General features: G+C 39.3%; 1 protein-coding gene across 1 annotated transcript in view; it reads right to left on the bottom strand.

The window, feature by feature from the left end:
- Positions 1-4,055: 4,055 nt before the first annotated feature.
- Positions 4,056-23,409, bottom strand: part of TMPRSS15 (transmembrane serine protease 15) — a 91,197-nt gene continuing 71,843 nt past the window's right edge. Inside the window, exons 19-25 of the mRNA XM_030548476.1 lie at positions 18,959-19,054; positions 14,082-14,131; positions 13,578-13,752; positions 8,972-9,153; positions 8,574-8,669; positions 5,676-5,815; positions 4,056-4,211 (exon numbers count right to left, since the gene is read on the bottom strand). Of these exons, the coding sequence (XP_030404336.1) occupies positions 4,056-4,211; positions 5,676-5,815; positions 8,574-8,669; positions 8,972-9,153; positions 13,578-13,752; positions 14,082-14,131; positions 18,959-19,054 (895 nt within the window). The remainder of the gene's footprint in view (positions 4,212-5,675; positions 5,816-8,573; positions 8,670-8,971; positions 9,154-13,577; positions 13,753-14,081; positions 14,132-18,958; positions 19,055-23,409) is intronic.

Raw genomic sequence — 23,409 nt, 5'->3', positions numbered from 1 at the left:
CTCATACATTCTACTTTAGTTGATGTACTGTAAATTGTATGGACATAAATTTACAGTGTAATAAAATAATTTATCTTTGCATAAATATTTGATAAAAATGGATTGCTCAGTTATTTATTTGCACATTTTCAAGATTGCTCTTGATTCTTTAGGCACAGATTTTATTTTTATCCTGTAGCTCATGCTCATTAGCAGAGACAGTTTTCAATGCTGTGATATTGATCTGCAGTGGCAAAAGTCAAGTATTCAGGAAAATCACTTGACGCTGCATCATGAGTGCACTTTGCAAGCGGATGGCCATATGGTTTTGATACATTTCTCCAGAGTGGACATAAATCAGTCTACCAATCATAAGATATGATTTAAATGCAGCCTTTAATAGCTATACTGAAACTATATTCATTTTTATTTCCTTTGAAAAGACAAAAATTATAACTATCACTGCAGTATGAAGTCTGAGATGTCAGTGAATCTTTTATATTAAAATTATGCTTAAAATGAAAGTCAAAAATATTATAAAAAACAGGAGCGAATAGATTTTGCTAGTAATAATGCATTTTAGAATCACACAAGAAAACACATATTTTAAGTAACATTGATATATTAAAATCGATATTACTAGAAAATTGCTTTCCCCTGATATGCCATGGTGATACTCTGATGGTGTTAGTATCTTTAAATTCTGTACTTTTAGGCATTTTTAATGACATTAATGTCCATTCTTTTTTATTTTGTCCTTGGTTTCACACCAATTATCTTTGTCCCTTGTAAATATGGTGTTGTCTGTTAATTAGAACCAGAATTTAGAAAAAAAAGTTGGGTCATCTGTTAAATTTTGTTTCTTAAAGCTCAGAGGTAAGTTTTCCATTGACTGCTCTTATGATAAAGAAAAACAAAAAAACCCACAATAACCTCACAATACCTTGCTAGTCCATGCATAAAGACATTCAGACACTTGACATCAGAATTAGCATTATTCTATGGGTTGTGCTTACTTCTTTTTCTTGATAACAACCCTCTTTTACAACTCAGATCAGCATTTCCCTTTCTAGCGTTATTTATACATCCTCCCATCTGCTGATGGTCTTCCCCATCTGCTGGAACCTCTCTCCTGGTTTCACCTTCTCCCCATCCATTACTTGACTTTTCTCTTTAATTATTATAACAAAGAAAGCATAATCCTGCATGACTCAGAGTACATACTTCCTACTTACCTGAAAACCATTGAACCCAGCTAATGCAGAAGAAGAGAGAGATGTCTTTCTTGAGGATGCATGTTGTAAACAATATTTAGAAAGACATCCAAGATTTTAAAGAAAAAACAACTTATTGAAGAAAATGAGGTGGTGATGTTGGGGAATGAAAATTTAATAAGTCCCATATGCTCTCACTACTTTGCATTTCTCTCTGCTTGAAATGACCACTTAAGGACACACCAATATATATTGTGATCAACACAATGTCGGTGACAGAGGAGGCGTTTCCACATGGAGGTTTGGAGAATGCAAGTACCTTTTCCCTTCAAGTTCTTTGTCCCACAGGCTAATGAGTAACGGGGAATGTTGGGCAGTTAGCAGCAGCAATCAATCTGTAAAACTGTGTTGAAGAGGCAAGGAGGAGAGGGAATTAACAGGTGACATTATGCTATGTGAAGGCCTTCAGGCCCCTATATCTCAGAAAAAGGATCCCTTAGATGGTGGACTTAGTGGTAACAGGGATATTTTGTCCCAATAGTCACAATCACTTCACTCACATCAAAGTTTGAATTTGGTACAGAATGCACTGTATGTCTCAGGTACTGTTTCATTAGAAAGAAGAAAAGTAGAGTTGGAATGTGGAAAAAAAGTTCCACTATTAGTTGGAAAAGCTGGAGTTTGTGACTTTGACATTAACAATTTTTTTTTCCAGATCATCTTAATGATTGATTCACAACCAAAGGGGACAGCAATGCCTTGTACTTTAGCAATGATAGGAATAAATTGTTCTTTTAAGCGCATTTTTGGCAACTATTCTCTCACAGAGGTGCACGGATTTATGCTGGTAATGTCTGTTGGTGCTAAAGTTCTGAATTTTCTATTGCTGGGAGAAGAGACTCCTTGCCATTACATTCTTTCATATCATGGTTACAGCAATCCATGGTTTTGGAATCCCAAAAATAGATTACTGCCATGTGCTTGGTTTGAGAGTGCCTTTGAAAAGGATTGTGAAACTTCAACCGGCATGGAAATCTGTGGGTCCACTATTGGGTGAGGTGAGCTGTTATAATGCTACTGCTATGCACTGATTATCTATTTGCTTCTTGGTGCAATTCATAGTATTGGTTATGATCTTTCACAATCATTTTGTCCTGGTTTGGGGATAGGGTAGGATCTACTTGGTCACTCTTGTTGGATCACCTTGTACAGCAAGACACTCCAGAGTGGGCCACAGGGCCTTTTCACTGGAGAGCCCACGCCTCTCACACCTCCCTTTTGTGGTCTGCTAGAATCAAACCAGAATGGCAGCACTTCACACTGGCATAAATGATGACATGAGGCGGGGGCAACAGAGAATCAGGTTGATTGTCTGGCAAGATTCCAGGCACAATATAAAGCCAGATTGAGTAAGGCCTGGCATTACTTCATGTTAATAGCAAGAAGTGTAGGAAAGAGGGATGAAGTCTACAAGACTCTTATTCTGAAGATTTCATTGCCCTTGTTCACAGCTGTATTCAATGATGGAAGGAGCCTAGGCAATGGGCATCATTACATGGGTCTATATAAATAATTACAATTATTTTTGGACTTTAATGTAACACCATGGAATTAATTAGATTTTAATTGTTCTATAGCAGGCACTAAGCAAATGGAACATGCGATATTGTACTAGAATGATTACATCATTAGATACAAACATACATAAATTGTGAGTACACAGTTATTTATGTTTACATTTAGAGATAGTTTTATTTGGAGAACCCAAGAAATTAAAGCAATCAGACTATTTCATATTTTACACAATTGAAGTCCTGTAGTGGGTGATTCACCCTAATTGTTAAAACAAAACAATCCAAAACAAAACAATTCAAAATTCTTTTAAAGTCCTTTGTACTGATGACTGAAAGTAAACATGTAATACACCAAGCAGCAACTAGAGTGGCATGTTTATTTTCCTTGCAAAATTGGCTGAGGATGCTTATTGTTAGATGCTTTTAAGATCATTATAGTTTATAACAGAAGAGTTTGGTTTTTATGTGCACAAGCGTCTATCTATAATTAGATAGTTTAGCAGTAATTTCCAGGATTTTTGCCAGAAATAATAATAATAAAAAGGTACTGTGTTCATTCCTGGTGTAACTTCATTATTTCCAAAACAGTGACACCAGGGAAAAAAATTGGCCCCGGGTCAGTTTATCCATTATAAAGCAGCCAGATTGATTTGCATGCCATTTCCAGGTATAAAATTTATTTCAGAAATGTTTGTAATAGAAACAAAGGAGCTCTCATGGTCTCATAAACAGTTAGGGTACAGCCCTATTTTGATGCAGGGGGATTATTAAACAAAATTCCCTATGCATTGAAATGGGAAGGAATGTTGGGAAGGAAAGCATAAAAACCCTGAAAAACTGTTTACATGTTTGGCCTGGGATTAATAATTTATATAGCTGTTACTCAATAAAGAGCATATCCTTTGCAAATCACAGATCTTACTCCTTCTAAATCATTGTGCAGGGTTCCATAATGTACTGGGCATTAGCATTTTTTTAAAAGCTATGTCTGTAAGATGGATAAATAGTAAAACCACATCTCATATAGCTGTCAATGTAAAGTGGTAAGAACCAGTGGCAAAAGAGACAGCTGCTGTTTTGAAATATTGCTTTCTGACATGACAGAGTTTCTTAATATTTAATGTTTTCCTCTCAAAAGTTTGTTTTTGTCTAAATCTCACTTTGAATGACAGGATTTTATTCAGCTTCTCTTACCAATAGTTCTGAATGCTATGTGGTGTATTATAATCTTGCTTAATATTTGTCTTTACAGTCTATTTTTATTTTTTTGTTTGCTTTTTAAGTCAAGCTAATGTATGAATTGTTTTATCCAGTCCACAAATTGGGTGACTCGAACATACACTCCAGGATGCTGGGGCAATGCACATTGATAGCCAAAGGATGTCACACCTGCCAAAAGCCACCTATTATTATCTTGACTCATCAGGGACCCTCCAGAATCTCCCTGCAATATTGAAATTCAAGAGTTAAAAAATGAACTGCTCTCTATCTTAAAGTAACTTTGGATCTTCAAGCTGCTTTGTCTGTGTGTATCTCAGTTTTGGTGCATATGTTCCCGATGTGCCCAGAAGAAGATCCATATGGAGAAATACTCAAAAGAGAACACTGTTTACTGATTTTTTTTTTAACATAAGGTGTGATCTTAAACTCTTAGACACCTGTCAGTCATGAACGGTATCAGCCATGAAGCCCAGTAGAACCCTTTGCATTAATTGTTTTACTTATCAACTTTAAGTTGTATCCTCTTACCTTGCACAAATCCTGATTAAATGGGCTTTGCACAGGGGACTTCTGAAAAATGTCTGGGGGAAATAAAACCTCTCTCTCAAAGCCTGCAGAGCAGCTGCAGAAGCTCTCTCACTCTGTCAGCAACCTACAGGCTATCTGTGCTTGCGGTATCCTTCCTAATTCATGGTTCTTTGGTCATTGATTACAGCACTGATCTCTTGCACTCTATATAATATTAAGGCCTAGCTCTTCCCTCTTTAGTGGGGAATAAGAGGAAGCAAATAAAAAGCAAAACAGGTAGGGAAAGCCTCACAAACTTAAGGAGTTTAGAGTGGAGCCAACGCAGTATGATCTCCTTTTTTCTGAGAGTCTGCTGTAACTCCCTAAAGGCAACTTCATTTGGTCTAGTCTTGCAGTTATGGGGCACAAGTCAGAAGCAGCATAGGGTAGATCCAGTGAGACCCACATTATGTAGCATGCTTCCATTAGAATGTGATGAAAACAGTCAGCAAAAACACAGAGTTCATGCCGCTAGAAGCAGAACTAAGTAACATTCAGTGCTGTCTGCCTCCCCATAGAGAGGGAGTGCATTGTAGGCTGATCTGGGGTGGACAATGGCTCCTTAGGAAGCTATGCTACTAGAGGGCAGGAAGATCATAAGAGAGCAACAGCGTTATCTTGTCACAGAGAAGGGCAGACCCTCCAAGTTATTGGATTTTCCATTTCTTGAGGATCCATGGAATCTAAATGTTTGAAAGTAATGCCCCCTTACTGTTCTCCATCCATCTATCTGAAGTATTTCTTAGGCTTATGTCAGCTTGGTGTTTAAGCCTGGCACCTCACATTTCCACCCACAAACATCTCTTCCTTTTGAAGAGATTGCAGACCAGAAACTGTGTGAAGTTCAATATGTGGCACTTCCAACACCCCATATTGCCCTCTAGTGGTTTTTTTTATGTCAGAAAAGTCCCTTCTGGCCTTAAAGTCTATGAGGTGCAAAATAGCTTGTAATCTTTAAAGCATGTATCTTGTTACAGTGTGAAATATGTAAGGCTCTGAGTAGAAATTATATTCTGACAGTGAGTGGCTAGTTTTTCATGATCAGAGGACCAACCAGTGAGCTGTTCAGTAATTAGAAGGAATATAATATTAGCAATGCAAATGGGTTGTTTTTACTTACCTGACAGGAGTCGACTCCTCCTTCATCATAGCCTGCACACATCATATTCTCTGTAATATTGTATTCTGGCAGCATTTGTTGGCATTTCTCATTTGTTATAAGAGGGACTTCTGCTTCTTGCAATATGTTTGCAGTGGAACCTTATCAAAATACAGAGTATATACAACCAAACTGATCAAAATGCATAGCATAAACAACAGCCATTATTCTTAGTGATTCAAATATTTCACTCTCATTACATAGCACTATGAAGGGCCTGGGTTGCCATGTCATTACTTCAGTTTATACTCTACTAAAATGTAGCTAGGAACTTATAAGGCCCTGGCTCACTATCATTAATGGATTTTATCCTCTGCGAGGTAGAATATATAAACTCTATTTTATAGATGAGGAACTGAGGCAGAGGGTATATTATGAGAGTTGCCCAAGATCACAAAGAGAAATCAGTCTGAGCTAGGATTTGAATACAGGTCTCCTTAATCCAATCCAGTGTGCTGTGCACGAGGCCCATCCTTCCTCCTCAGTCATTGGAGTTATTCTTGAGTAAACATTAGTGAATGAAATCCTGAGCTTTTATAATAGGGATCACAACTAAATTTTGTTTTTCAAATAACTTAATGAAGGCCATTAAAGTCAGGGCCGCCCAGGGGAGGGGGGCAAGAGGAGCAATTTTCCCCACGAGAATATAGTATTTTATAGTATTGCAACTTTTTTTTTGGAAGGGGCCCCCGAAATTGCTTTGCCCCAGGTCCCCTGAGTCCTCTGAGCAACCCTGATTAAAATAAATGAATATTATTATGCATGGATCTAAGGACTAATTAAAAACATGGCTTCGACTATCCAGATTCTTTGAGTATATTGTATGATTTTCAGTTGGTCATTTTAACCCCTTACACTAATGTATGTTATTAATTATTAACCAAATTTTTACAGTGCAATTGTACTCTGAAAGCAGCTCAGCAAAAATGGCAGAGTTGTTCCATGTTTATTGCTCTGTGACACCAGATCAATATGCTTGATTTACAAAATGAAAATGTAAATTCTCAGCCCTGGAAATTCAGCCTAGGCTCTAACAGTCAAGCTGCATTCTTTCCTCTGTATGCATCTTTACCAGTAATAATAATATCCTATGAGCTACATTCTGCCATCAGATTCCCCTGTGCAACCTCCTTTGTCTCAGGACAGAATTTGGCTCCGTCTGCTATAACAATCTCTGAAAAGTAGAAATCTGCTTTTTGTGAAGCAGAATATAAATACATTTCAGGATGTGTTCATTTTTAAATGGCAATTTTTATTTTGGAGAGGTTTATGTAAGGAACGTAAAAATTGGTTGCGGGCTGAAATGTTGGCAAAAAAAATCTCAGGCAGGAGCAGTTGTTCACTACATTTTAAAATAATCATTTGGGACATTTAAAAATGTTTGCCATTGAAAACATGTACACTAGAATTCTCAGTCATTGATGTGGTTGGATACATTAGGGCATGGCAGCATGTATGTGTCATGACCCACAAGTCATAAACGTGGGTTTCCAGGGTTTTTAGGAACAGCTATACTCCAACCCTTCACCTGGCAGCCTGCTAAGGCTTGCTTACCTGGGATCCAAAAAGCTCAGCCCCAGTTTGAAGCTCTGCCCTTTCAGTACTTTTGGTGGAGTCCCGGAGCAGCTGATTAGCTTTCTGGTCCAGCAGCAGGCACAGGAAGCTATCCAAACAACTGGGCTCCAGCCTGTTCTGGACTGTGTGCCATCCTGCTCCTGTTCCTCTGGCTTGATTTCCTGGCATATGATTCATGGTTCTGACCTCCAGTTTGTCTTTTGACCCTAACTTCTCTCCTGTGACTCTGGCTCTGACTACCAGGTCTGGCTACCTACAGCCTAGCCATGACAATATGGGATCTTTGTTAAGAACAGGCAAACGACCCCAGAAATGTTAACACTAGGCCTGAATTTCAGCCTTTTGTCTAAAATAAGCCTAAATATATTTTTAAATTTTTTTAAAAGTTTAGATAAACAGCCTTCCCTCGCTAAAGTCTCTCAACAGCTGACATCCCCTTTTCTTTCTCTCACTTCTGACGAGCTTGTGGTATGGCATATGAACTGCATGGTGCTCATCAAAACTAAATAATCAGATTTGATGAAAATGGCCTCCCTCTAGAGGTCTGGAACCAACTTCTTGCACCCAAATGCTCCTGAAGGCTGGAATGGTCAAAATCTGGATCTGAATTTTATTTCTCTCTGCATCCTATGTTGCAAGATGAAATGGAGTGAAAGGCAGGATTTCAGCCTTACGTGTGCAGAAACAAAGACATGATGGGCATTTTTTTCCTTATGAAGAGTACTCCATTATAGTGAATGGCAAAGAAACAGTCACAGTACTGTATAGGACCTTTTTTAGAGACTTTTAATGTTACAGAAGGTGGCTGAATGAAGAGAGCACTAGACTAGGACTCAGGAACCTTAGTTCTGGCTGTGGCTTTGCCACTCACCTGCTGGGTGATATTGGGCAAGTCACCTCACCACTCCGTGACTCAGTTTCCTCACTTGCAAAATAATTATAATACTTTTGTAAATCACTTTGACAAATACTGATGAAATTCTATTTAAGAGGCAGGTATTACTATTACATACAAATCCAGCCCACAAATATGTATAGGCAGCTCACATTGACTTCTATTGTGTGCACACAATCAGAAACACGATAATGGAAATCTAACTGGAAATAAGACATACTTTGTTAACAGGGAGGGAAATTAGCCTTTGGAACAACTTCCCAAGCGATACGATAGATTTCCTATTACTTCAAGACTTGAACATGTAAAGTAAAAAATACATCTCTGACATCCAACAAAGAGATTTCCTCATTATTTTTTGTGGTATTTTTAAAAGTGTGGTGACTGACCTTGATTTGTAGTTCTTCCCCAGCCAGCAATAGAGCAATTCATTCCTGGCAAAAACTGTTGACTTGCTTCTGGTAAGCAAATAGGCTGTATGTAATCTGTGAAAGAGAAATAATTATTTTCAACTTGTTTCTAGTATTCTGGTGTTTGTTATGTCAGTTACCAAAATGCACATTGATCCAAACCCTCTTTTCCTTGCTCAGGCAAAATTCCTAACAAGCACAGGACTGAGTCTGCTGATTGGTTTTCCCAAGATTATATCTAATTTATAAGGACAAGTCCAAGTATCGCATTAACTCGTCATTACTGAGTAAAGTCAGGTTGACTAATCCACTTGAAGCTAGCTCAAATTCATTCATACAGAGTAAATAAACGTGTAAGAGAAGATCAACAATCCTACCTGTATAATTCACTTTGAACTGAAGATGCATCATAGCAATGTCACTATCTTTTGTGCGCTTGTTATAATGAGGATTTATGACAATTTGATCGATCTTTTCAATTACTGTTTGAGGATATGTCAGATTCAAAGTGGTATGCAAGCCCAGCACTGCTTTCCACTGAGATGGTATTAAATTCCTCCTAGAGATTGCAAGGAATATTCACAATTATTTATGATCAAATGAAGGACTTGAACAATTTGCCATGTATAATTTGCATTAATCTTTAATTCCCTCAAGAATGAATATGTATATATATATATATATATATATATACACACATACACTTTGTATATTTTTTCAGATTAAGTGGAGTAGCATATTCTCATTTTAAACTGCTTACCATTTTCTGACAGCGCTAGAATTATTAGTTAATTTTTAGTATTAAGCCAAAAATACATTTATACAGAATTGCTTGGACAATAGTGCAGTTATGGAAGAATCATTAATTATTATGACCGTTTAAACCGCTGAAATTAAAAATTCCAATGCAATTAATAATCATCCCTCAGATAGAAAATTATGAGCACGAAATACTTTGAGGATGGTAGACTGAGGGTATGTCTAAACTGCAATAGGGAGGTGTGATTGCAGCACATATAGACATACCCAAACTAGCTTTAATTTAGCTAGCTCGAAGATAGCTCAAGTTACAATAGCAGTGAAATCACTGTAGCAGAGGCAGTGGCTTCTGGAGTATGTACTCAGGATTTGGGGTGGACAAGACTAACCCATGCTGCCTCTAGTTCATGGCTACTGTTACTCAAGCTAGCTAGATCAAAGTTAGCTCGGATATGTCTAGACATGCTGCAATCACACCTCCTGACTGCAGAGTAGACATACCATTAGAAATCTTGTTTTTAATTTTGTTTACCCACAGGTGAAAAAAAGATCTAGAAAATCAAGAGTTAAGACTTGAACATAATAGAAAAAGTATTTAAATGAAAAAAAAAATGACAAGTTTGTTCCTCTACAATCTGTATTGATTGCTAAGCTGTGTAGGATGTACTTTAGTTAGAGACCTGCTTTATAGTTGAAGTTGTTTTGAATCATCAGATGTCTACTGAATTAATTGATTTACAAACAATATAAATACTTATGAGCCTGGTTGAAGCTGAACACCCAGATTTCTATCAGTTCTCTATAGCGACTGAAATGCAACAAACATTGGTGTATGTAAAATAAACAGGTTTCAGAGTTGTAACCATGTTAGTCTGTATCAGCAAAAACAATGAAGAGTCCTTGTGGCACCTTAGAGACTAACAAATTTATTTGAACATAAGCTTTCGTGGGCTAAAAACCACTTCATCAGATGCATGGAGTGAAAAATACAGTAGGCGGGTATATATACACAGTACATGAAAAGATGCGAGTTGCTTTACTAAGTGGAGGGGAGGGTCAGTGCTAACAAGATAATTCAATTAAAGTGGAAGTGGGTTATTCTCAACAGTAGAATACCAAGGGAGGAAAAAACACTTTTGTACTGGTAATGAGGCCAACGTAATCAGGGTGGCCCATTTCAAACAGTGGACAAGAAGGTCTGAGTAACAATAGGTGGAAATTAGCATGGGGAAATTAGTTTTTGTAGTGACCTATCCACTCTCAGTCTTTAATTACTAATTATTAATAACTCCCAGTCCCAAAAGAATAAATTGACTCAAATCAGACGTTAAGAATTATAACTTTCATAAACCAGTCGGAAAACACTTCCATCTCCCTGGACACTCAATAACAGACTTAAAAGTGTCAATTCTTCAACAAAAATACTTCAAAACAGACTCCAATGAGAAAGTGCAGAACTGGAATTAATTTGCAAACTGGACACCATCAAATTAGACCTGAATAAAGACTGGGAGTGGATGGGTCACTACAAAAACTAATTTCCACCTATTGTTACTCACATCTTCTTGTCAACTCTTTGAAATGGGCCACCCTGATTATGTTGGCCTCATTACCAGTACAAAAGTGGTTTTTCCTCCCTTGGTATTCTACTGTTGAGAATAGCCCACTCTCACTTTAACTGAATTATCTCATTAGCACTGACCCTCACCCCCACTCAGTAAAGCAAATCCCATCTTTTCATGTATTGTGTATATATAGTCGCCTACTGTATTTTCCACTCCATGCATCTGATGAAGTGGGTTTTAGCCCACGAAAGCTTATGCCCAAATAAATTTGTTAGTCTCTAAGGTGCCACAAGTACTCCTAGTTGTTTTTGTAAAAAACCAGTTACTAATGAATACGGATTATCTCTGAATATGGTGAAAATGAACTTCATGATTAACAAAAACAAGATGCAAGCAAACACCTCGATTAATGCTCAAGATGTAGAGGTAGTAAATGATTTCTGTTATCTGGGGTCATACATATCCAACCAAGGAGGTTTTTTTGAAGAAATATAGGAATGGTTTGCTCCACAATGACCCCCTAAGAAAAATTTGGAAAAAAAATCTTAAAAAATGTGCAAAGTTTCAACTGGTTAAAAACTTAATTTTCTCAATAGCAACCTACGGATGTGAATTATGGGATGTTAAGGCTGCTGACAAGAAGAAAACTGAAGCCCTTGAAATGTGGTGCTGGCAAAGACTTTTGCATATCTCCTGGATAGAAATGATGAGGAATGTTTATGTTAGGAGCATTGCTGGAGAGAAGCAAACTCTGTTGTCAGAAATCAACAAGCACAAACTCATGTACTTTTGTCACATCAGGCACAGAGATGGAAATAACTTTGAGATAGTTATTACAGAAGGAATGGTGGCAAGTCATTGTAATAGAGTATGATCATTGAGGAGATGAATAGATGCTGTATAGCAGATTACTGGGAAGTCATCTGCTAAGTGTTCATAGGTAGCAATGAATAGAGAAGGCTTTAGTAAATTCTGCCATGTCACCAATATTCAGACATAAATAAATGGATTTTACTCTCTTACAATAGTGATAGTTCTTCCATAATTTTTTAAACACTATGTTTTCCTATTCATGGTCCCCTCTACAGCACTTTAATTGTAGACATAATGGTAACATATTGTAGGAAATATTTTAAAATATACCTCATCTCCTCATATTCTGGGTAGTGCACCATAGAGACTACTTGAGGTGATTAAAACATATATTCAGACAAAATGAGATTTATTCCAATTGTGTAGAGTAGTGTAAATCTTGATCAGTCTCTCATAGTGTACAGCAGAGAGTCATAATTACACATGCAACACTAAATTTACCTTTATGAGATATGATGTCATTCTTTACTCTCACACCATTGGGAAAGCTTTGAGTGAGTAATGAAGACACCAAATTAATTACAGATAAAATGCAAATGCTTGATGAGGTATCATATATTTAATGTATACAACCTTCCATTTTCAAAAAAGTGTCTCTTGATTTAAATGACTCCTTACTGAAGTCATTGAAATGGGGGCTGCTAAGAACTCTGTGAGCTGGACTCCATCTCTTATTAGGTGAATGAATAATTCAGTACATAATAATTAAATGATGAGCTGGGTTATTAACTGTACCTATCACTAATTTCAGGTTTTTCCCTAGTCTGGTGCAGACTTCAGCAGTAATGTCATTTTTATAAAACTGGGTCCCTGCGGTACATGAGTTTCCACCACAACATTGTACATCGGGGGATGGGAGAGAGAGAAAGAGAGATTTAGTGTTTGGAAAATCCTACAGAACTGTCTCAAGCCCCCTAAATTAATTTTTCCCTCATACTTTCTATTGACTCTGGCTATTCTCCATTTGAACAGTTTTGTTATTGGGTATGATTTTCAAGTACCTAATGTAAATAATTTATCTGATGGGCCTTTGGACCACTAAAGAATTATTTTTCAACTTTGAAAATAATTAATTTGACAAAACAACATAACTCTAGCATGAAAAAGTCATTTTACTGAGGCAAAAATAACAGAATATTATTAAAAGCATAATTGTAAGCCTTGATTCTGCAGTCAGATCCATCAGAACATAACAATATAGGATTGGAACATACCTCTTGGGTCAATGAGTTCAGTCCCCTGCTATTGAAGGCAACCATATCTATTCCCTTTCATAGGATCCATAAGGGAAGATCCCTGTGAATATGTGGTTCCCATTGACTTCAATGGGAATCTATGGGTCTGTCCACACTACAATAAAAAACCTGCTGTACCAAGTTGCAGAGCCCATGTCTCAGGGCTCAGGCTGAGAATCTAAAAAATTCAGTGCAGGCTTTCAGCCTTGGGCTGGAGCATGGGATCTGAAGTCTTCTCCCCTTGGGAGGTCTCAGTCTGCGCTACAGCCCAAGGCTGAATACCTACACTGAAATTTTATAGCCCCGCAGCCTGAGCTCTGTGAGCCTAAGTGAGCAGACCAGAGCCACCCATGGCCACACCACAGGTCTTTTATCGCAGTGTAGACATACCCTATGTGGCTAGCAGTGTTGCCCTATGCATATCCGATTGACATATCAAGGCCATTCTGTAACCCAGCTTTATGAACAAACATCTTCCCATCAGGGTACATGTACATTTTGGGAGGTTCATCATGGTCTATGTATTAACTTAAGGAGAAAGTAAACATTACCCATATACACAGTGCGCTGCTGAGACCAGCCATTCATCACTGATGAGGGAAGCTCCACATGTAGGTCTTTCATTAAAAAATAGCGAGACTACCCAAGGCCAAGCTCCTTCTTTGGCATCACTTCCACCTACAATCCTTGCACCGATCTCATAAGTTATTAATCGTTTTCCACAAGCTAGAATTAGAAAGGGGAGGGGAAGTCTGAAATTAATTTATGCCGTATTTCAAGATGTGCCCAAGATACAAAATTCCAGTCTGGTACTGGATCTGATCTTTCCTAAAGTTTGGGGATGGGAGTGTGGTGTGGATAACTTCTTTTTATTTGCACCCATTGTATGTTTAAGTCTGAAAACAACTGAAGATTGTAAATGTTCCTGCTTCATTGTTTATATGAAAGTACAGTTTATATTTCACTGCAAAAATCTTTCAAACAATAGACATGAAGTTTATGGAGCCAACAATTTGATTTTTAAAGTGGAAGTTTCTTATGAAATATTTACTTACGTTTATTGTTGCATTGCAGATGAATCACCAGATTACCGAGACACTGTTTGCTGGAATGAAAGCACAGTTGTTAAAAATACAGGTGTCTGCAGGCCAGGTGACATTACATAAGCATGTTTAAGTGCAGTTTAGCATCATTACAAAACTCCTTCTGTACATCAAGTTTCCTTATTCTAAAGGAAAACCACAGTGTTCATGTGCAGTAATTTGGCTGTAGTACCCAATGCTTAAATGTAAGTTTCAATTATAATATACAATACGGATATTGCATATATATAGTCTCCTTTGTTGGACATTTGATTAAAACCAGCATATTATAGAACTAAAAATAGCCCAATCTGTAGGGGAGAATTGTCACTTGCTAAAATTCTGAATCCAATACAAACTGAATTCAATATGGATTTTTTGCTGCCTTCTTGGGTGTATTCAGGAACTTGCCACTAGATATCAGTGTAACCAAAGAATTTTTATATATATATATATATAAAAGTTTGATATCAGTGTGGCTTTAATGGAGATAACACTGCACTGTAGAATATATATATAGACACACATAAAGGCTTAGGAATTATTTAGAAGAGACATAAAGCCAGAAGCCTGAAGAGCACAAGGCCACAGATCAAAATTACTCAAGCATTTCTGACACCCAGAGGTTTTAAGATTATCTTCATAGCTTGTAATGAATCAGAGCACTGGGGACAGTGCCTGTGCCACCAATTAAATCTGATATATACAAAAACATACCAGGAAAGAATATCAACAGAGAACTAGTTTAATACATAGTTTGTTTTTTTAAATGTATACAGAGTAATATAGCATGATTATAGAAGTGTAGCTATCAATATTTCCCTATTATACAATAATATACACTCTCATATTGTAATCCAGCATCACTGTATAGTTTTCACATTGCAAACATCTATTTTCAGTCTTACATATAACTCCAAGGATGTAGTTTAAACCAATAAAGCCAAATTCTTCAGTCTTTACTCAAAATCCCATTGAAAATGCATAAGCCCATGCAAAGCAGCTGTGCACTGGGCCATCTGGAAGGGAGGATGAATAAGCTGGTACAGAAAGGGGTAAGGCAGGGAACACACTTGCTTCCAGCAGGATTGCACAGTAACTGGGAACTTTTGCAAATGAGCTCCATCTCCACCAAACTGCCTTGTATGGATTCCATGGAGCTGCAGAGGGTGCAGGAACTAATGCTGCCCACTCCTTATGCAGGTTCAGTGGGAGGTGGGATAGAACGTTAGCTCATCTTGACAGGGTCCATGCCTTCTATGATGGTGATACAACATCTAGCATCTCCTACTCTTTAATCTATAACAGGGAGCTATGAGTAGGAGTGGCAACTCACTGAGGTATTTCTTATACTGCTGACACCCCCTGATTGCCATGATCAGAGGGACTTCAAACTGGTGGGCCTCCACCTTTATTTCATGTTGGAGCTGTCAGTCTGGAGATTGTTTCTGGGCTGTTCATCCCTATTTGTCATTCCTATGGCCGCCAGTTGGGTAGCTGAGGAGGATCAATTCCCCTTAGAGTCGGATGAAAATTTTCAGTTGAATAGTTTAGTAGCCAAAACATGCAGTTTGGACCAGCCTAAAAGTATTTCTGAATTTGGAACAAATTTGCCAAATACTTTTGGCCAAAACTATGATTTGGGATTAGGAGTGATTTGCAAAATGGACAGAAAGGAAAGCGGTGCCACCACTCTTATAACTTTTACTCTAAACTTTAGTGTTTAGGGCAGTCAGCTGAATCCAGTTGTTCCCTGTACCTGCTATGGAGAAGAGATTTGAACTTGAGTCTCCCATATTGCAGAAAAGTACCCTAACCATTAGAACAGCTTCAACAGGAGAGAGTAAAACACCCCCCACAACAGCCTACCCTATAGTCCAGAGGCTACAGTACACTCTGCAGTGATGGAGACCTGTGTTCAAATCCCTTTTCTACATCTGGCAGAGGGGAGAATTGAATGTGGGTCTCCTACATCCTGCATGAGCGCCCGAATCACTGGATAAAGATTATAAGATAGGCAGTACTACCTCTTTTCCTTCCCCTCATGCCCACATTTGGTGAATTTAGCCATTAATTTCCTTTGTTATTTATTTTTAAAAGCATCTGGAAAGGAAACAATACATTTTATTTTGAGTCAAATGAAATGTTCTGTTCCACACAAAATGAAACTTCTCTTGACTTTTTCAATTTGCCAATTTTTTTCAGAATTTTTTATTTTGGGTTGATTCGACCCAAAGTTGTTTTTCAATGTTTCAGAGCTGCCAATGAACCAGAAAAATCGATTATTTGCCCAGCTCTAATCTCCCTCCTCTCCCATTGAAATGTCAGGGAGGCTTGGTGCGTGCTGACTGCTTCCCCTGCGTTACCTCAAAGGCCCACTTGTCACACTATATATAGGAGTTGGGCTGGCAGCAACTCCTGTGGTGGTGGTGGTAGATGACTTTGATGTCTGCGTCAATATTATCCTTCCCAGTTGCTCTTTGCAGAAATATTTCTTGCTGTGGACAGTGGCAGATTAGACACTGGGACAACGGGGCCCATTTCCAGGGGCCCTGGCCAGTTGAGAGCCCCTCCAAAAAATAGGTGCCCCAGTGCCCCGACCTAATCCACCTGCCTGGCACGCCTGACAGAGAGTGGGGTCAGGGCGAGGGGGCTTGTACTGCTCCTCTTGCTCTCCCGGTGCTCCATCTGGGCTGTGGGGGAAGCCCCTGCTCCCCACCAGGAGTTCCAGGTGGGGGGGTTGGGTGGGACAAGCCTCCACACCACAACCCCATTTCCCTGGCAGGAGCGCCGGGGGAGACTGCTGGAGAAAGGGAATGGAGGGGGGCCTCCACTTGCTCTGGCCGAGGTCCCCACAAATCCCTAATCTGTCTCTGGCTGTGGAGCCTGCCATGCCACAGAGTTGCTTAGTGCATTGCCCCACCATGCCTCTGGCCCAATGCCAATGTTATCCTTCTGCCAGTAAATAAGTTCCCGGTGTGTCCCAGATATGAACAGTGGTTTCATTTCTGGGTCACATTTTACTATCCTCAATCAGTCAAAACTCCTATGATCTTCAAAGAGAGTTTTGACTGAGTAAGGACTAAATGCAGTGTGGGATCTGGACTTCATGTATTGATTATCAATTGACTTTTATTATTATTAGTTTATTTTACTAAAAGAAAAACACTCTAATCCTCCTCTCATTCTGCAACATTACAACTTCTGTGAAAATACATGAGGGTATAATGGTATCACCATAATAAAGTGATCCTTATCAGGAGTCTAGATGATAAACAGAAAAGAAATCTCTTTTTGCAGTAGGAATGCAGTTAAGATAAATGGTCTTCTTCCTTTTCCTCTCACTCTCCTCATTCTTTAGTGTCTAACTGATAGTAATAGAAGATCCCTTTAAATCATAGGCTGCTCTTTAAGATCTCTCATGGCAATGCTTGTTTAGACGTACATTTTATTAAAAAAAGAAAAATAGCTTTCAATGATCCTCCAGTACTCTAAGATGGTTTTTTCCCACCACCAGTGAGACTGATAAATATTTGGTATTAACAGAATAGAATTAGAACAGAAAATGTATCAGTCAGCTTCCAGCAGGGAAAAAGGAACTCTGTAGCAAATTAAATATTCCCTATAGCTTTACTATTGTGTAATATGGCTCATAAGTGAAGCCTACAAGACTATTGATGCATCTCATCTTCAATCCAGTCTAAGCAACTGAGCAATTATATGGTGATTTTCTGTGTCAGCGCATCTATCAATATTCCGGGAAAATGTAACTGTTAATGTGATAGGACTACTAAGTTTTCTTAGCTCCTTTAAGGCACTGCTTTAACTGAAGTGTAAATTGTCTTGCTAGTCAATGGCAAGCACCTCTCCTTTTACAGGTGTGCCTAAAGCACTGCACCTTGTGAACGTAATTCACACCTTGTGAACATAATTCTTTGCAACTATTAAATTCAGGGTCTATAGTCAAGAAAAGCTCCCAATCATTCCAAACCCATAGGAATCCTTGAAAGTCACATCAGATATAATATAGGGTAAAAGAGATTAGGGGCTAGGATATGGTTCTGAACAGCTCTTTGCTTAATGAGCTGATTTCCGTGAGAAAGATATGGAGACAAAGCCAGAAGAACTATACAGGCCTCATTTTATTTTGGTTACTACCACTTGCCTTAAAACATATGCAATCAGGAAGAGAAGGTCTTTTTTTTTTCTAGCCGGCTATTACATTTGTATTGCTCTCTGTTCTTGCTATAGATTGGTCCCAAACTACCAGTTTTCAGTATTTTCCTAACATTTTATATTTAATATGAGAAGCGGTGTGGGCTACAAGATAGAACACTGGACTGGGACTTAAGAGATCTGGGTTCTTCTATTCTTGCCAATCTGAGTGATGACATTGGCCAAGTCACCTCACTTCTCAGGACCCCTTATTTGCCATCTGTAAAATGGGGTTAATGATACTTAGTGTAAAAACTTTGAGATCTATGGATACAAAATGCTATGCAAGAACAGTACTATTTATTATTGAAATCACAGTAGCACACAGATGCCCTAACCAAGATTGTAAAATTCAAACACATAGAGAAAGTCTCTGACCCAAAAACTTACAATACACAACACATGGCAGGGGAAACAGAGACATGAAATGACTTGCCCAAGGTCACACAGAAAGTGAGTGGCAGAGGTGGAATAGAATCTAGGTCTCCTGGCTCCCAGTGCAGTGCCTTATATACTAGACCACACTGGCTCTCAACTAAAGTAAAGTAGAACAAGGCATTTATTACTATATTTATTTTTATTTACCACTGTCATCAATTTGATCCTTAATATGAGAAAGATCCATTGATGCCTACCTTGGTATAAGTATTAGGCTCTGGTTAGCTGCTTTGGTGATTTTTACAAATGGTCCATTTCCAGTGGATAACATCGCTGATGATGTATTCATATTTCTAGGAGGAAAAAAAGTGAGACATTTTTAAGATACTCATTGTGCTTCTCTGACTGGATAACAGTTTAAAAATGATTGTGTCTGGTAGTACTGGTTCCTAGAATAGTGGGTATTTATTCAAAGATTTTTGAGGTTTGAAATCTAAAGGAAAAAGAACAGAAACACACGCACACACACACACACAAAACAAAAAAACCCCTCCCACAAAAACCAGGTACTACCTTCACTCTGACACACACTTCTTGAAATATTTCATTTAAGATGCCTGAATAGCATTGAAAGGTCAGGATTAATGATTTTAATGACAGTGAGTTATCAGATTTCTGTTTTTCAACGCCACCACTCAAAAGTATTGCACTACCATTTTTAACAGACAGAGAATTAAATTTTATTATGCAGTGTTCAACAATAGTCAATTGAAACTTGTGTAGCACGGTTCTGTACTCTGGGGGGAAATAACAGTATTATATACACTGGACTTTACAGAACAAATAGAGGTAAATTCTCTATACAGAAGAGTTTAAAGTGAAAGGACTTGATGGAGCTATTTGTGAAATAAGATATTACTTAATGTGAAAATGGCTCTAAATTAAGAACGGAAGAGACAACAACCCAGAGGGACAGGAATGGATAAGAACAAGTACAATATGATTACCCAGTTACTTGGGAGGCTAGTGTGTATGTCTTAGTGGTTAGAATTTTTTTTTCTAAAAAAACCTCAGTGTTTTTAAACCTTACTATAGAATAGCATACAAAAACCTAGCCAGCTTGAGAATTTCAGCTGAGCAGAAAAGCGTGAATTTATTCTCCATTGATTTACACTTTGTGTAATTATCACATCTGTGCAATGTCAGGATAATATACTGCCATTCTAATATGAGAGAATCTTACATGCACTTTGCATTGAGGTAAATGGCTACACAAGATGTAAGGCAGTGGTGAAGCAATTCTGCAGTACTTATGCATGCAATTGGGAGAGAACTATAACTCTGGATGCGAAACTCAACTCCTCCAAAACTGATGGTAAATTCTGATCTGAATGTCTGTGTCCTGAGTCAGTTTCTTTAATGAGCTGAACCAGAACCCAGTGGGTGTGATTCTCCACTATCACATCAGTTCCATGCCAGTTGCACTTTATTGAATTTAATGGAGCCAAGCTAGTGTAAAAGTGGACTAGAGCATTGGGCCATAAACATTAACCCCCCTATGTTTGGGAGAAGGTTAACTCTGGATTCAATTCACGATGAAATCTTAGTAACATGGGTCTGTCCCTAGTTACAAGTCCGTTCAAACCAACTTGCTTAAAAAGCAATCTGGAAAGGGAATACACCCTTATTACACATCCAATTTTCAATACAGTAAAGTATCATTGTTTCATATTGTTCTAGTGTAATGACAAATTCATGTACTTGAAAAATTCCATCCTATCAGTTACTTGGCCTCACAGGCATTTGCAGGAACATAATAATGAATTATACCAAAAATACAGTCAGAATTCTGTTCTGATTTACACTCTGTGCAACCTCCCTGACATCTTCAGCTTTCTCAAGGACTGGGGAACTTCTCTAATGGCTAGTAACAGGGGAGGGATAAGCTTGTTCCAGTAGCAAAGATCTTCTGGCAGAAACCTCAATATCATCTCTGTAAGGGTTCGATTAAACTGCCCTACAAACCCATCAGTCTGTGGGTGATAAATTAATTCGTTACAGGTCACAGATCTATTGGAACAGTTGTGAGGTGAAATTGATACCTTAGTCTGACAGGACTTCCTTGGGGAGAGACACCTGGGGAAAGGTTCTAAAGAGCTCTGCAGCCACAGTTTTCACCATGACATTCTGGAGGGGGATTGCCTCCAGGAACTGGGTGGTGTAGTTGAGAATGGTCAGGATATATTGGAACCCCTTGACTTTCTTCAAGAGGGGTCCTACCAGGTCCATTGCGACTCTCTTGAAGGGGGAGTCCATCACCGGCAGGGGGACAAGGGAAACTTTCAGTACCCCTTGCGGGGCTGTGAGTTGACACTCTGGACAGAAGTCACAAAAATCCTTTACCTCCTGGTGTCAGGATCTGGGCTAAGGTCTTCTCATGCTCCAGATGTCCCGTCACGGGAATAGTGTGGGCAAGCTGCAAGATGGCCCATTGGTGGCAATGGAGGATTACCAGCTGGGTCTGGATGTCCTGGGTCCAGGAGTCACGATCGACTCACTAGAGGCAGTTGCCTGTCAACTAGAAGTGGGGATACTGCATTGTCTAGGGGTGGGCGGTGTTCCATGATCTTCCCATCACATGAGTCAACTGCTCATAGGCCTGTCCCAGGGTGAGGTCCTCCCACTAATCACGGTTAAAGTCTGAGCCTAAACCAGGGGGTTTCCCATGAGTGAGAGGCCCACAATCATTCCCTTCATCAAGAAGGTCCTGGTTGGACTTGAGGTATTGCTGGTTGCTTGGGTTGAGGTTCCTGTGTGCCCAGTCTGTCCCTTCCAGGACCTCTCCCTCAACGACACCCTGGGGCTGTTGGGACTCGAGGCTCACGGTGCACAGGACCCCCAAGAAGCTGCTCCACTCTCGACCTAAGATGATGGGCTAGGCTAGACTTGGTGCCAGGCCCACTGTCATCATCCTCATATCCCCTCTCACAGTCAAGGTGATCCAGGCCTGAGGGTAGGGCTTCATATCCCCATGATACACTGCAGCCACGACCAGCTACGGGTCTGGGGGCTTAACAAGGCCCTGACATACCAGAGTCTGTCTACAGCTAGAGCTGACAAGGGTGGAGATCCAAATTCCATCCATGTCTAACAGGGTCGTCACTTCGCCCTGGGGGCTGCTTACATGCCCAAGATTCCCTGGTCCAGACTCAGCTGAAAGTGAGGAAGGCTTCCAGGTCACCTTTGGGACCCATATTTGTCAGGCTCACAGGCACCATGGGGATAGTTGGGGTCACTGCTCCCCCAGGACTGGAGCTGCTGGTGTTGGTACCAACACGACCAACTGCTGCAAGCACTGCCATTCTTTGTGCTAGCGTTGGGTCCCTGGCTCTTGAATCAGCTGCTGTTGCTGATTCCTGAGCTGTTGCAGGCATTGCTGCTGCTGCTCAAGCTGCACTGTATGCCGCTGCTGTTGGCACTTGGTGAGCTTCTTGACCTTCAGCCTTTCTGGTTGGGAGGTTCACTGTTCTATCATCCAACAGATGGCAGGGATTTTATATGCTGCTTCTCCGGGCTTGTCCCCTTGTTTCAGGAGTGGGATGATGCCTGAATTCCCCATCAATTGTAGTGGTCTCTCACTCTTGAGTGGTGAGGGAGGTCAACCTGCCTCACTACAGGAAGACAGTAATCAGTAGTCTATGGGGGAAGCTCTTGCCCTCTTGGAAGCACAAACAGTCTTTAGCCCACTGCCTCCTGGCTGGGGCAGACTGCAAGTAACAGTTTACAAGGGGGCTCTGGTCCTCTGGCCATGGTAGAGCACAGTCTTTGGTGCAGGCCTCTCGGTCTAGAATGAGTTTGCAGCCACCCCAGGTGTGAGATGGCAGAGCCTCATATCATGATCCTTTAATTGAATATACATTTTAAATTTGATTAGTTGAAAGAGATCCTGTAATAGGGCAAAAACCTATGATCCTTTCTAACTCAAGTCAAAGCTCTCACTGACCTCTGACTATCTACTCAGTGCTTTTCTTCTCCTACATTTCTTGCTCTTTTTTCAGCCAAGTTAGAACTGACTATTTCTCCCTCTTGCTCCTCTATTTGACTAGTGCTATGCTGTCTGGATTACTGTTCTGGATTTCTCTGAATTTTCTTCTAGTCTTTGACACCTCCTCAAGATAATAGCTCCCTCACCTCCTGAAAGCAAGTTTAAAGTGCTTCTCTGAGTTAATCCTCAAGTGTTTCTCTTGATTTATCAGATTACAGCAAGTTAGTTGACTACAGGTTTCTTAGATTATTTTGTTGGAACACATAAAACTGTAAATTCCAAAAACATGTACTGGATTCTAATCTGTTGAATGAAATACCACCTCATTAAAAATCAGTGAAATGTCTTCTCTATTCTTTCTTCCTTTTCGGTAAAGATAAAAAGAAATAAAGTGCCTTTATTGGAAAGCTATTATTGTAATAACTTTTATTTCATTCAGTAGAGCCAGGATTTCAGTTATACAGCATCATTATCTCCATTATGCAAGAGAACATACACATGGTGATGCAGGCCGTGTGTGCCCTGAAAGGTTTCAGGCAACTGTTCTGATGAGATTCTTCTATTGTTCTGTCAAGTACTGATCAGCAGTTGGAAACAACAGAGAATAAATATGATTTAAAATGAAGGAAAAAGCCATATGCATTTACAAATATGTCCACTCTT

This window comes from Gopherus evgoodei, chromosome 1 (assembly GCF_007399415.2).
Source record: "Gopherus evgoodei ecotype Sinaloan lineage chromosome 1, rGopEvg1_v1.p, whole genome shotgun sequence".
Taxonomy (NCBI): domain Eukaryota; kingdom Metazoa; phylum Chordata; order Testudines; family Testudinidae; genus Gopherus; species Gopherus evgoodei.
Note: the sequence above shows the minus strand (reverse complement) of the source record. Positions and strands in the feature narration are given on the sequence as shown.